This window comes from Elaeis guineensis, chromosome 1, assembly GCF_000442705.2.
Source record: "Elaeis guineensis isolate ETL-2024a chromosome 1, EG11, whole genome shotgun sequence".
NCBI lineage: Eukaryota > Viridiplantae > Streptophyta > Magnoliopsida > Arecales > Arecaceae > Elaeis > Elaeis guineensis.
Genome location: NC_025993.2, coordinates 105,049,903 through 105,063,569, shown reverse-complemented (window position 1 = coordinate 105,063,569; position 13,667 = coordinate 105,049,903). Strand labels below are relative to the sequence as shown.

Here is a 13,667-nt window from a genome sequence, read left to right as displayed (position 1 = left end):
GCAATGAGTAAAAAATATCAGTCATTTCATAAAATTCAAAAAAATAACAGCTATTGTAGTTCATTATATAACTTGAAGACTCAAAAATACATCTAGATATGATATGGTTTACATAGTAAATGCTTGCTATCATCAACTAATAGGTAAAGAAGGTCCTATCCCATTCAGAAAATACATTAATTCTATAAGTCAATTATAGTAATCAAATGATATGCAACAAGAGCCGAAAAAAATTTCGACAGTATTTTCTTTTAGTTCTCCCATATAGGGAGAACAAAAAGAAATACCATCCGAAATTTTTTTCAAACCCTCAGCATACCATTTGATTATTGTAATGACCTATAGAATTACTCATATTTTTCAAACTGTCCATACTGGACAATCAATTGACCAATGTACATAATTCTTTTATCCGTATAAAAATAAATAAATATACGGATACAATAGAATATGTATATTAATCAAAAAATAGATCTATGATTCTATGCAATATAATTTTTTTTAAAATTAATTCATAATTAACATTGTCTGATATCTTTCATCAGCTTGAGCGCGTAGGGCTGGATGCCTTCAGCGCCAACTGGGACCAAAGACCCGAGTGCGCAAGGCCGAGACCCAAGTCTCGTGCATGTTAATTAAATATTGTGCATTGTGTCATAAACTTTTAACAACTAAATTAGATAATTATTCGATGGCAACCAAATAACAAAAGAATCAACAAAATAAACTCTTAGGATTAGCATGCATCCTAACCAAGTCATTCAAAATTCTCATATACAATAAAACAAACAATCTCTTTCCCAAAGTCAGTCTAGCCATCAAAAGCTAAGGCATCATAATTAAAGCTAGAAATAATTAACAAAAATAATTAAAATATTATCTAAATTCTCTAACTACTACGTACACTTCCAAATAATGCCATACACGAGAATAATCTTCCAATCTAAAAAATAAAATATTATTAGAGAAATGAATTACTTACAGTGGACAATAATACGAGAAAATACTGGACGATATTGTTTTCGTCAAATACATGCATTCAATAAAAAATATGACAGTCAATAATTAATATATATTTTATCTATTTTAAATTATCTAAAATATATTTTAAAAAAATTCAAATTATATACCATCAAAAAAATGTTGGTTAAACTTTAGCACCACCATGATGCAAGGAAACAAAGAAAAGTAAATGTTAAGATGGAGTTTTCAAGGGCATAAACCCTGCATATATGATGTTTTAACGTTTCCATTTACTGGATTCGAACAAACAAAAAATGAGATAAAATGCAAGTGGGAGAGAATAATCAGGGAATCCTGCTTTACAGCCAATTTGCAGTATGCGCTCTTGATTTTTTGATCCGTGGCATTGCGACCCATACCAAGAACCTCGTACAGGTCCCTCCTTTACTGTGACTTCGTGATAGCATTCCCCTTCTTCTCCGACTTGGATGACAAGAATCTCAGCGACGGCATACTCTCTCTCTCTCTCCCCCCCAAGAAACTGAGCAAAGAAACCTAACTCTCAGCGACTCAAATCCTAGGCGACCCCTTGTCACCAATGATTCCCGTTGGAGAGAATGGATCTGCTCATCATAGGAGTTCGCTGGAGTGACACTCTCGTCCGCCACTCGTGAGAGCACGAATGCGCCTCCTCGAGCTCGCACCCTAATGTTAGTGTTGCCTCATCTAGCTCTACCACCCATTGGCTCACGAAGACAACCCACCCAAAAAATGATAGGCTACAGTGAGAAAAAAAATAAAAAAGATGACTTACCAACTGAACAGCGGTCACCGATGATGAGTTGAACGGCGAAGATTTGATCGAAGGCAACGTGAGAAGTTGAAATTTCGATAGCTAGGGCTTATAATGCCAGAGGTCAAGGAAAGAAGAGCAGCAGCTTCACAGAAAAAAAAAAAAGGATATATTTTGTTTGATTTTTTTGATGAGAGAGTATGCGGCGTGGACGGATGTGGCAGCAGAGGGGAGCGACGAACGACGGTGCGGCGTGGACGGTGGGTGCGGCGCCGGCGGTGGAGAATCGACGGAGATGGGGGCCGGGAACAGGAGGAATGGGTGGGAGGAGACGGTGGCAGATAGATTAGAGCACGGGAGAATGGGGGTCGGATTAAGCGAACCTAACGACGCTTTTTAGCGTCGTTAACTAATGATGCAAAAATACGTCGGTATTTTCTTTATTTAACGACGCTTTTGCTTAAAGCGTCGGTATTGACAATGCTGAAATTTTACGATGCTTTTAAGCGTCGTTGAAAATACGACACTTTTTAAAAGCGTCGGCAGGTCAGCGCAACCTGCCGACGCTTCCAAAAAGTACCGACAAAAAATAATGGTTAATCTCTCCTTTTACTGTAGTGATTTACTCGGATCCACAACAATTAATAGCCATCTAGTTTTTTTCCAATTATTACAAACTGATTTTATAAGTCCTCGTCTATCAAGTATTCCTATCACTCATCTTAAAATTAATAAGCCTAAATGAAAAATCCATATAGAATTCTCACTTTTTTGTCAATTTTGTTAACATAGTCCCTAAAGATTACCGTAGATCCTATTATGATAATACATTATATGTCTAATGGCTATAGCACAATAATTTATTTTAATGATGAACATCTATTCCATCGAAAACTGTACTCAATCTACCTCACATTGACGTATTTATTTATTTGTGGTTGCATTAAAATCGTGCCCTATAATTTGATATGGTCTATAAAAAAATACGTAACCAACTATCCATTGCATACTTGAAATGATATACCCACCAAGAGAAAAAACAACATATAAATTTATATTATGTTTCTATATTATAATTTATTCCTTTTGTATATTTTTGCACATTATCTGTGAAGTTCAATTGCTAATTGAATTAGCAACTTATAAGATTAGTTATCATTGAATGAAAAGTGATTTTAAACCTTTTGAGCAAAAAAGCTCGAAGCCTAATCTAACTATCTAAAAATAATTTAAAAGTATTTTAGTGATTGTAATATTTTCTTCCTAGCAATGACTAGTCATATTTGCAAATTTTCTATGCCATTTATTTCTTTCTCTGTGAGTCATTATGAAAGATAAACAAAAGGATCTCTTTAAACCAAAAAAGACAAGAAAAAGATAACTCTAAAACAAACTAGATTTTAGATATATCAAGAGATTGAGGAATTCTTCTCAAAATCTCACGATCAGTCCAAATTAATCAATTTATTTCCTTTACTATGATATAGATGGATCAACTGCTCTCTCCTTGCTCATACTCCACTCCCTCTAGTGGTTCCCTCCTCCCGCTTGCAACACTTTGGAACTTGCATAAAGAACATGGAAGCAAAAGGCAAGGATTTCATCGCATGACTGGTGAGGATTCCACTAGTTGGGACCAAACTGAACTTGTACGATCTCTAACAAAGATTTAGACCAAAATTTCGCTCATCGTCTACTTAGGTTAAATCATGTCCCTTTTCAAGTCAAATTCAAAGTAGATGCGCTAGGTTTAATGGACTCGAACCAAGATCATTAACTAATTGTTGTCTCGTGGAATAAAATTGGTTGCAATTTGATCAAAACATATGCAATTTTTATAACGTATGTCCGGATCGATTAGAGATTAGGTCTTAATTTAGAATCCATGTCCAATCTATGAGTCTTAATTTTGGGAATAACTCAGGCCCAATACTATTAGAGCCCCAAATGTACATGTCAGACGGCAAAATGACTAAGCAATCTAATCACCATCCAAGCACATAATCCGGTACAAAACAGACTGATGCATGTTGATATGAGTGATCCACAAATCATGAAACACATACAACCCTCACATGTCCAATATGACCCATACCTGCCATAGCCTCCGTAGACCCGGACCATGAAACTTGTCAAGTCCCAACCATGGCGCAACCCTGACACAGTCCTGGCCCAACTCATCCAATCTTGCGCCCGAACCCGAAACCTGGACCGGGGCAAACAGCTCCACGCCCATTTGGTCGCCTCCGGCGCCACCCCCTCCACCTTCGTCGCCAACCACCTCATCAGCATGTACGCCAAATGCGGCGATCTCTATCACGCCATCGCACTGTTCGACAGAATGCCTCAACGAAACCTCGTGACGTGGACGGCCATGATATCCAGCTTCTCCCAGAATAACAAGTTCGGCGATGCCCTCCGGACCTTTTCCTCAATGTGCGCCGCCGGCATTAAACCGACTCAGTTTGCACTCTCCAGTGCGATCCAAGCATCGGCCTTTTTTGCCTCGTTGGAGTTTGGAAAACAGATGCACTGTTTGAGCGTGAAGTTGGGTTACGATGTGGAACTGTTTGTCGGAAGCAATCTCGCCGACATGTACTCGAAATGTGGTTCTCTGGTTGATGCCTGCCGGGTTTTCGATGAGATGCCCGACAAGGATGAGGTGGCTTGGACTGCCATGATCGATGGGTACACAAAGAATGGGAGCTTCGAGGAGGCCATTGTAGCTTTCCGCGATATGCTCCGCGGGGGGACGGTTGTCATCGATCAGCATCTCCTTTGCAGCGTTCTGAGCGCATGCGGAGGCCTGAAGGCCGGCAAATTAGGCCGCTGTCTTCATTCATGTGTGGTGAAATTGGGCTTGGAGTCAGACACTTTCATCGGCAATGCGCTCGTCAATATGTACGCAAAGGCGGGAGACATGGAGAGCGCTTCGAGTGTGGTTGGAATGAACTCCCATGGCTGGAACGTGGTGTCTTGTAGCTCTTTGATCGATGGCTACGTCGAGATGGATCAAATCGAGGAAGCTTCAAGAGCGTATATCTCTTCTCGAAGACAAGGAATCGAGCCCAATGAATTCACTTTCTCGAGCATGATAAAGGCTTGCGCCAGCCAAGCAGCACTCGAGCAAGGGATACAACTCCATGCACAAGTGATGAAAACCAGCTTCGTCAGGGACCTTTTTGTTTCTTCCACCCTCATTGACATGTATGGCAAGTGTGGGCTTCTTAATTCTTCGATCCAAGTGTTTGATGAGATCCAACACCCCAGTGATATTTCCTGGAATTCGATAGTGGGTGTGTTTGCGCAACATGGCCGTGGCAAGGAAGCAGTCAGAGCTTTGAACAGAATGATTTCCAGAGGGAACAAACCAAATCATATTACATTTGTGAGCCTCTTGATGGCGTGCAGCCATGCCGGACTGGTTGAGGAGGGACTGGAGTACTTCTATTCTATGAACAAGACTTGTGATATTGAGCCCAGAGAAGAGCATTACGCTTGTGTCATAGACATGCTTGGTAGAGCAGGAAGACTGGAAGAAGCACGAGAATTTATCGCCGGAATGCCGTTCGAGCCTAATGCTTATGGGTGGTGTTCTTTGCTCGGAGCTTGCAGGACTCATGGGGAGAAGGAGCTGGGTGAGTTGGCTGCAGAGAAACTGATGAAACTTGAGCCAGAGAACAGTGGGATCCACATCCTGCTCTCGAGTATATACGCCTCGATGGGTCAGTGGGAGGATGTGAAGGCTGTGAGGAAGCTGATGAGGGATAGCAGGGTGAAGAAATTGCCAGGATTCAGCTGGGTTGATGTCAATAATAAGACCCATATGTTCGGAGCTGAGGACTGGTCACACCCACAGAAGGAGGAGATTTATGAGAAGCTTGAGGAGCTTATGGTTAAGATAAGGAAAGCAGGGTATGTTCCCTTCACAGGCTCTATGCCATGCAACCTGGAAGAGAGTTTAAAGGAGAGGCTGCTGCATCATCATAGTGAAAGGATTGCAGTTGCATTTGCTCTCATCAGCATGCCAGCAACAAAGCCTATAATTGTGAAGAAGAATTTACGAGTTTGCGTGGACTGCCATTCTGCAATCAAGCTCATTTCTAAGGTAGAAGGGAGGGAGATCATTGTTAGGGATAATGCAAGATTCCACCATTTTGCAGATGGAATGTGTTCCTGTGGAGATTATTGGTGATTTTATGGTACTCATATGCCCTGAGTGCATAGCAACAGTTCTAACGATTCTTTTCCTCTTATAGATGATAACATTATTGAGAAAGGATGCAGCAATTACAAAGACTGATTGGTTCCTCTTGTATCAGCTGAAGTAATATATTTTGGCTTCTCTTTTCGATGTTCGAAGTTAACTTTGTATGCTGCATGCTCGATATCAGACATCCAGGTGATTGCTCAAAAAGTATAATCTATAAGAATGTAAAGCAGACAGTTGGTGTACCATAAGGGACAAAGAATCTTTAATAACCTCAACCAACTGTGCTTTTTATTTAGATCAGATAGGAGAAAGAAAATTTTATTAAATTAAAGAAAAAAAAAAAGCTCTTTTACATGACTTGCCACTTAGGTTGAAGGTGGAGGACTTGTTATACTGCTAACGGGCAATTTCAGGAAACGGAGACAAAGATACAGTGGAATAGTATATTATAAAATGGGACCCGTCAAGCTCTTGGATACTAGTTGTACTGCTAACAGGCAATTTCAGGAAACGAAGACAAAGATACAGTGGAATAGTATATTATAAAATGGGACCCGTCAAGCTCTTGGATAACGAGAGCGTCCTTTCTTCCTTAGAAACTCTGGGATCTCTACCACATTGCCTTCACTAAGAGAAGAGGTTGGACGTCGGTTTATCCCCAGGCTATCTCCACGACCAAGTTGGGAATCCTTTGGGTACATATATGAGGAAGATGTATCAGATAAATAACAGGATCAACATAATGACAATGTATGATGATAAGGTTAGCGCAATATACTTGCAAAGTTCGCCCTGCTGGTTCATCCTGGCGCTTGAATCCAGTGGCAATTAGAGTTATGCTCACCTGAATGCAAATCAGTCAACAAATTATCATCATAACACTATTGAAAGATCGAGAATATTTACTTGCTAATCTTTTGGGTGGCTTATTATGTCCTTGATGAGGCTGTTGATGAAAACATAAAGGTAAACCATAATGGTTCATCCCATTTGATTTCTCCATGAAGTTTAATCACTTGGTAGTGATGTATGCATACCTATAGATATCAGACATGTCTGGGATCACATTTTTCAACTCATTTCAAGTAAAGACACTTAAGAGATATTATAATTTACTCAATATTTTATCCAAAATTATTTTTTAGCACATAATCCACCCCCCCCCCACCCCACCCACCACACCACCACAAAAAAAAAAAAAGAGCATTTGCACTAGCCAGGTAGGAATTTAAGAGTAGCACTAATTTAACACCTCAAAATCCTTCAGTTAATCTGATCATGGATGAATATTAAAAAAACATAGCCCAGTATTGTGATTGTCATAAAAAGAAAAAAAAAATGCAGTACAAAATTATGCAACATATACTTGTAAAATTCCAGCTTACTTGACCACTGAGTGACTGATCTATCACTGCTCCAAATATTAGATTTGCACTAGGATCAACAAGGTCATAAATTACTTCTGCTGCTGCATTTACCTGCAGATAATAACAAGGTGAATCTCAAAGGAAAGGAACAACTGAGGGCTGAACAAATCAAAACATCCCAAGTCATCAGAAGCAATAAACTTAGATATACATACTTTAAACTTATAATCAATATGATGATCAATTGACCATTTGTGAAGTATACCAGAAATGAAAGAATATACATTTTTCCATAAACCACAGAAATGCCTTTCTTGAGGTAATAATAGGGAAGCAATGACGAGATACACTTCATGAGAGAAGGATGGAGAAACATATTGGGGATGGTGATGGAACCAGAGCACACTATCTTACTACAGTTATGTTCTCTCTTAAAGATACCACTGCAAATTCACAAACCAGGCAGGGTTTTTCCAATACATCTTTAGATGGTTTTTCAGATTCCCAAGGTGCATGCTTGGTGTCAATTGAGACCAGTACATTCATCCTCAGTGTTAGGACTAAATGTCCTATTTTATACATTACGGAGTGGTAAAAAGAGTTCCTTACTAAACATGCAAAACTTATCATTGCATCTCTGCTATACCATATATCTACAAATAAATAGGGGATGAGGTCAATGGGGAAAGAGGCAGCAGATGTAGCCTACCTCATATAATGTTAAATCATTTCCACCAGTGATATTCCAAACAATTCCAGTAGCTCTTTCAATACCAATATCCAGTAAAGGGGACTGAACGGCATTTAAAGCAGCATCTCGTGCCCTCGACTTGCCTGGAAAGTAACATTAAAGTATGCATAATATGATTTAATAGAATGTAAATATTTACAATATGGTTTGCTCAGCTAAGATCAAAATACTCATCCATTATAGATCTACTCTTCTGAAGAAGCACAATAATAGACCAGAAGATCATACAAGAGTCTTGCACACAGCATTACATGCAACTTGTTAGAGTGTATAGCTGTAATTTACCAAAGTTGAGCCTTTTATCTCTGATGCTAAAACCAGCTAGCAGAAGATCTAACAGGGAGCTGAATATGAGTCTGTTTCCCATTAAAAAGACATTCTGAACGTAAAGCATATTTAGGTCCTTCTAAGTAAAACCAGTCTATCCATGCTCCTAGAGTCTGGGTGGCACAGAATTCCCAAGGCAAGAGGTGAAGTCATGGGTGAAACCCCATTTCCCACTCCCCACTGTCATCATGATAACCAAAAACAAAGCTGTATGACAAGACTTTCGTGCTCCATTTCAGCAAAGCAAGTCATCTTACAATAGTAATTGCAATACCCTTCAAGGTGTCACTCAACCCATTTAACTATTCAAATGAACTAATGGCTACCATAAATATATCACCAAGTTCCCATATAGCATTTAAGTGCAAAAAAGAAAAATAAAGGAACACTAACTTCAATAAATGCAAATATGCAATATGAACTGAATCAGCATAGCAGAAGCTGAGAGGGTGTTTTTCATCCCTTAAGACTTCAATCAAAGCATTACAATAGAATGTGATTCAAGCTTCAGACATGATCACCAAAAGTTTGTGTTTTATACAAAATTTTGTTTCTATGAGATACCTGTTGCAGTTCCTATGCCCATTAAAGATGAACCTGCATTTTCCATAATGGCTCGCACATCAGCAAAGTCAACATTAACCAAACCTGGAACCTGCAATCAACATAATGCTCTGATCAGATGCCAGAGTATGTTAGCTCAAAGGTCTTTCCAATACATACATGGAGTTTCGATCAGCACATTAGATTTCTTGTAAGAAATAGATGTCTAGAGAAGCAGATAGCCAATTGAAGTAAGACTGAAAGTAGTGCCCATACTGAAGAAACTCCATTGCTAATAAAACTTACAGTTTGGATCAAGGTAGATAGGAGGATTGCTTTTTGGCTGGAATTGGTCAATAATGACCAATAAAAATTGATGAGTGAAGTAAGACTGAAAGTAGTGCCCATACTGAAGAAACTCCATTGCTAATAAAACTTACAGTTTGGATCGAGGTAGATGGTAGAATTGCTATTTGGCTGGAATTGGTCAATAGTGACCAATAAAAATTGATGAGTTACATCAAAGGATAGATTGGCATACACTCCTTCTTGAAGGCCAGCACATGAAATGATCTATTGATACTTTTGCATTCATCCTGCTAAGGTGGCATAGGGCATTATTCTTTTGCTCTTGCTGGCAAACTGATGCAGCCAAAAAATTGGAGTCCACTGCTTAATAGATGGCCATTACCGTGCCTTATATGGGGGTTGTTAAAGCTAAATTGTAAAACATCCTTCAACCAAGTCTCTTTCAACCTAGAACTCTAACTTATCTTATTCACCACCCTAGCAACGCAAAAGTTTGTTAGATACTATACGTTCATCATGACCCTTTCTCTCAGATATTTCCAGTTGCAGATTCTTGAGAGAAGCCAATAAATCCTAACTTTCCAATAACTAAAACTGCCAGTAGATCCAGTGTTGCTTATACACACACACAACAAGGAATAGATAAGTCAATTAACCATATAAAACGATTGATACAAATCCCATACCGTGATTATATCAGAGATGCCGCGAACACCTTGTCGAAGTATATCATCAGCCAAGTCAAATGCTTCTGTCACAGGAGTATTTGGAGAAACAGCTGTCAAAAGCTTGTCATTTGGGATGACAATAAGTGTATCAACATTTTCTCTTAAAGCTGCAATTCCCTCCTGTGCATGAACTGCACGTCTCCGACCTTCAAAAGTGAAGGGGGTTGTGACAATGCCCACAGTCAAGATGCCCACTGACTTGGCAATCCCAGCAATTACAGGGGCACCCCCAGTTCCAGTTCCCCCACCCATTCCAGCCTGGAAACAGAGTTTCATCTTAAAATCTCAGGAAAATTGGTAAGTACTGATACAACCATGAAGATGACTTCACTAACCAACAGAATGGAGATAAGCACACTGTTTTTTATTCACACAACTAGTGATGTAACTCCGTCGTACAAGAAAAATCAAACTGAAAAAAGGAAAATGATGTGATAAGTTGGAACTAGAGAAGGACAACAGAAAAGAAGAAAGAGGAACAGAAATATAAAATACTATGCTTTAAAACAAAACTGGTATAGAAAGATTAAATTCAGTATGACAGTAGATACTGTTTAAGTCAGTGACTAATAACATAAATTCAAGACCAAATGTGCATGACAATTGTCACCACCAAAGAACAATTCCTCGGTTCCCATCTCTGGAAGGAATGTTTTAGTGATGAATGTCACCACAGATCAATAAGGCTATAACACTATTAAAGGAAATCTCACAAATCAGTCCGTCGAAGTTATGGCATATTCATAACTCATAAGCTTATATGTTTCCAAAGAAAACTTCAAATTTCTTGTGAACATTCTTTTTGGGGTGATCCAAGCTGTAATCTACAATTCTTGGAGACTCCTGCAGTTCCATCTTATATTTAACCTGAAGAATTCTTTAGATAAAAGTTGGACATAGCAGAAGTGCTAGTGAACATGCATATAAGTTATTTTATTCATGTCGGATTATTGGTTATTCAATACTGTAATAGTAGTAATTAGTAAACCTACAACATTTGTGCCTTTTTCTTCTTTTTCTTTTCTTTTTTTAAGCACAAGCAACAATGGGTTCTGCATGATGTTGAGAAAATTACAAGCAGTGAAAATTGTTTTCAAACATGAAAAACAGTTCTTTAAAGAAAATATACATCGGATGCTTCATTTGAAGCATCATCGTCATTCATCTTGACCTCGACAAAATTTGCCCAGCGTATAATGCATGGTATACTACAAAATCAATCATAATGACAATTAGAAAGGTAACATAACTATACTCAAATAGACAGCTACTGTGGCTTGTGAATAAAAAAAATATCTAAAACAACAAATCTAATTACCGTCACAAAGACCATATCAGCACCGTTAACCGCCTCCTGTATTGATCCTTCGCTTTCCTTTGCAGCATTCATACCAATATCTGGGTTCCCACCAGCACCAAGCCCTTTAGTCAGCTCCTGACCAATTTGCAAGCAATGCTCAGGAAAAACAGGCGACATCCTCATTGCTTGAACATCTGTATTAACAATCCAAAACTCCACACCCCTCATGTCACTTTTGATCATCCTATTGACAGCATTGGAACCCCCACCACCAACACCAATGACCTTGATCTTGGCCCCATTATGATCATTCTGAACTGACAAGCATCCTAAGGTCTCAGCAACATCATCACCCACGTACTCTCTCCTTGAATCAATAACTCTGTCATTCTTCTCCCCTCGTAGCAAGGAAACCTCAGGGTGGAGATTCGAGAAACGATCTTTATTGGGAAAAGAGCTCATGCTGTGAGAGTTAGCAGAACACTGAACACGAGAAGAGCAAGAAGCAACACTCTGTGCCGTGCCCAGAAGGCCATTTCCTTTGCTGAGCATTTCGAATGAGCTATTTCTACTAGTCCACTTCTCAGCTAAAACTCTTCCTCCAGGACTCCGTAGAACTCCAACCGAACATTGCCGGCTAAATGGTGTAAAGCACGGCATTGGTGTTGCCATTTTCACAAAAAATTGAATTCCCAGTGTTTGCTATGAATTAATTTGCTGTCGGGAGCTTCAAAAACCTAAAATTTCCAGATATTTGCAATTCCATCCGAGACTGCACCTCTAAGACCTAGCGTTTTGGAGCAAAAGAATCAAAGACAGTAACCACAAATTTAGTTTTTGAAGCAAGACATGAAATTAACTAGAAATAAAGTCAAAACCAAAGAAACTATACTAACAGATGAAGCATATAAATCATATAATCAGATCGCTTGAAAAATAAAAATTAAGAATTAAAAAGACCTTGAAAATAGCACCTTCAATTTGGCAAAGGAAAGCCCTCGCAGCAGATGGCAAAAAAAACCGAGCTTTATCCAGGCAATTATTAGGGGAAAAAAGTTGAGAAATTATTCCAAAAATCCATCACAAATATATTTTGAGGAGGGAAACTAAAGAATGAGAGAGAAACTACGGAAAACAACGCGAAATACAGAAATAATTCCGGAAATAAAAGAAAAATAGGACGCAGTTAAAGGGGAAAGCAGGAGACCTCAGCTGGATCGCAGAGAGAGAACGAGAGGACGAGGCTTCTTTTGGCGTGGGATCGAAAGGGTAGAGGAATGCAGTGGGGAAGGAGAGTAGAGCCGGAGATCAGCGAGGGTTTTAAGCGATTGGTTGTTCGGCCCCATAAACCCCACTCGCTTCTGTCGCGGTCACGGCCGCGGTCGCTGTCGCGGCTTACCTGCCTGCGAACGCTTCGGCTCGGCGGTAGCAGTAGATCAGAGGTTGATAGCGTGGGCGAGTTACAATAGCCGCTGGATCTGTATTCCCTCACATGGATTTGGAATAGAAGGCCCGAGATGCTAAGCATCCCACCAACAAGAATATCCCTGTTATATTTAATAAAAGATTCTATGAAAAATAAAACATATGTGGTCCGTATTATAAGGATACAACTTTGAGACTTAGGTGGAAAGCTTACCGACATTCGAGAGAGTCACAAAAATTGGATGGTGCTACAGTTTTTTATTATATTTAATAAAAAAAATATATTTTTTTAACAAATTAAGAAACTATTATTTCTTTTCTTTTCTTTTCTTTTCTCCACGGTGAATAATGAATGATGGCGACCAAAGCACGAGCACTTTAGCCACCCACTGCCTACACCCTCGCCATCTTCCTCTTCTTTGAATTTCATCTATGATTTGATACCATCTTTCTTATTCTCCTCATATCTCATCAATAACTTGATGCTATCCTCTTTTTTCTCCTTCAAAAATCTCATGTGCAACTCCAATTGCTATCTTCCATATCTTATTCAAATCTCGTTAATGACTTCGGCGCTGTCATCCTTCTTTTCTTTCTCGATCTCACTTGTGACCTCAATAGTGGCCTACTCCTCCTCTCTCCTCTCTCCTCTCTGTCACACCATCGAGCATCTACACTAAGATATAGAGAGAGAGAGAGGATAAAGCATTGCCCTCCATTAATATCATTAGCAAGCAAGTATGCATTTTTGTACATTTTGGGCGGTTGACCTATAATAACTTGAGGCAGTAATTTGACAACAAAATTCAGGGCTGAAATTCTCCTAAAGTTATTGCCGTGACACAATTAATTTTATACAATCAATTTGCCATTCCACGTGATGTCTCCCATCCAACCTTATAAAATCCTGCAATACATGACTTAGAACAGCTGCTAGCTAGACCAACT

At 39.2% G+C, this 13,667-nt stretch overlaps 2 protein-coding genes across 3 annotated transcripts; one reads left to right on the top strand and one right to left on the bottom strand.

Annotated features, from left to right (window-relative positions):
* Window positions 1-3,625: 3,625 nt before the first annotated feature.
* Window positions 3,626-6,110, top strand: LOC105038247 (putative pentatricopeptide repeat-containing protein At5g52630). The gene has a single exon (XM_010913988.3). It carries the CDS (start codon window positions 3,879-3,881, stop codon window positions 5,949-5,951), a length of 2,073 nt encoding a protein of 690 aa, XP_010912290.1. The 5' UTR covers window positions 3,626-3,878; the 3' UTR covers window positions 5,952-6,110.
* A 161-nt stretch (window positions 6,111-6,271) lies between these two features.
* Window positions 6,272-12,722, bottom strand: LOC105038248 (cell division protein FtsZ homolog 2-2, chloroplastic). 2 transcript variants are annotated; one of them, XM_010913989.4, is made up of 8 exons: window positions 12,502-12,722; window positions 11,313-12,081; window positions 9,953-10,252; window positions 8,979-9,069; window positions 8,046-8,170; window positions 7,355-7,447; window positions 6,748-6,813; window positions 6,272-6,658 (listed from the first exon to the last, which is right to left on the bottom strand). In XM_010913989.4, exons 2-8 carry the CDS (start codon window positions 11,964-11,966, stop codon window positions 6,527-6,529), a joined length of 1,461 nt encoding a protein of 486 aa, XP_010912291.1. In that variant the 5' UTR covers window positions 11,967-12,081; window positions 12,502-12,722; the 3' UTR covers window positions 6,272-6,526. The 2 variants fall into 2 exon arrangements, with proteins under 2 accessions (XP_010912291.1, XP_073114411.1); XM_073258310.1 differs by lacking the exon at window positions 12,502-12,722 and adding an exon at window positions 12,269-12,285.
* Window positions 12,723-13,667: the final 945 nt, after the last annotated feature.

Excerpts from the sequence above, each read along its gene's own strand:
- LOC105038247 (XM_010913988.3), top strand. The coding sequence starts at position 3,879 with ATGAAACTTGTCAAGTCCCAACCATGGCGCAACCCTGACACAGTCCTG.
- LOC105038248 (XM_010913989.4), bottom strand. The coding sequence starts at position 11,966 with ATGGCAACACCAATGCCGTGCTTTACACCATTTAGCCGGCAATGTTCG. Across the intron at positions 10,253-11,312 it reads CTGATATGGTCTTTGTGACG|GCTGGAATGGGTGGGGGAAC; the intron begins GTAATTAGATTT and ends CTCTGTTTCCAG. Across the intron at positions 8,171-8,978 it reads GGGCATAGGAACTGCAACAG|GCAAGTCGAGGGCACGAGAT; the intron begins GTATCTCATAGA and ends GTTACTTTCCAG.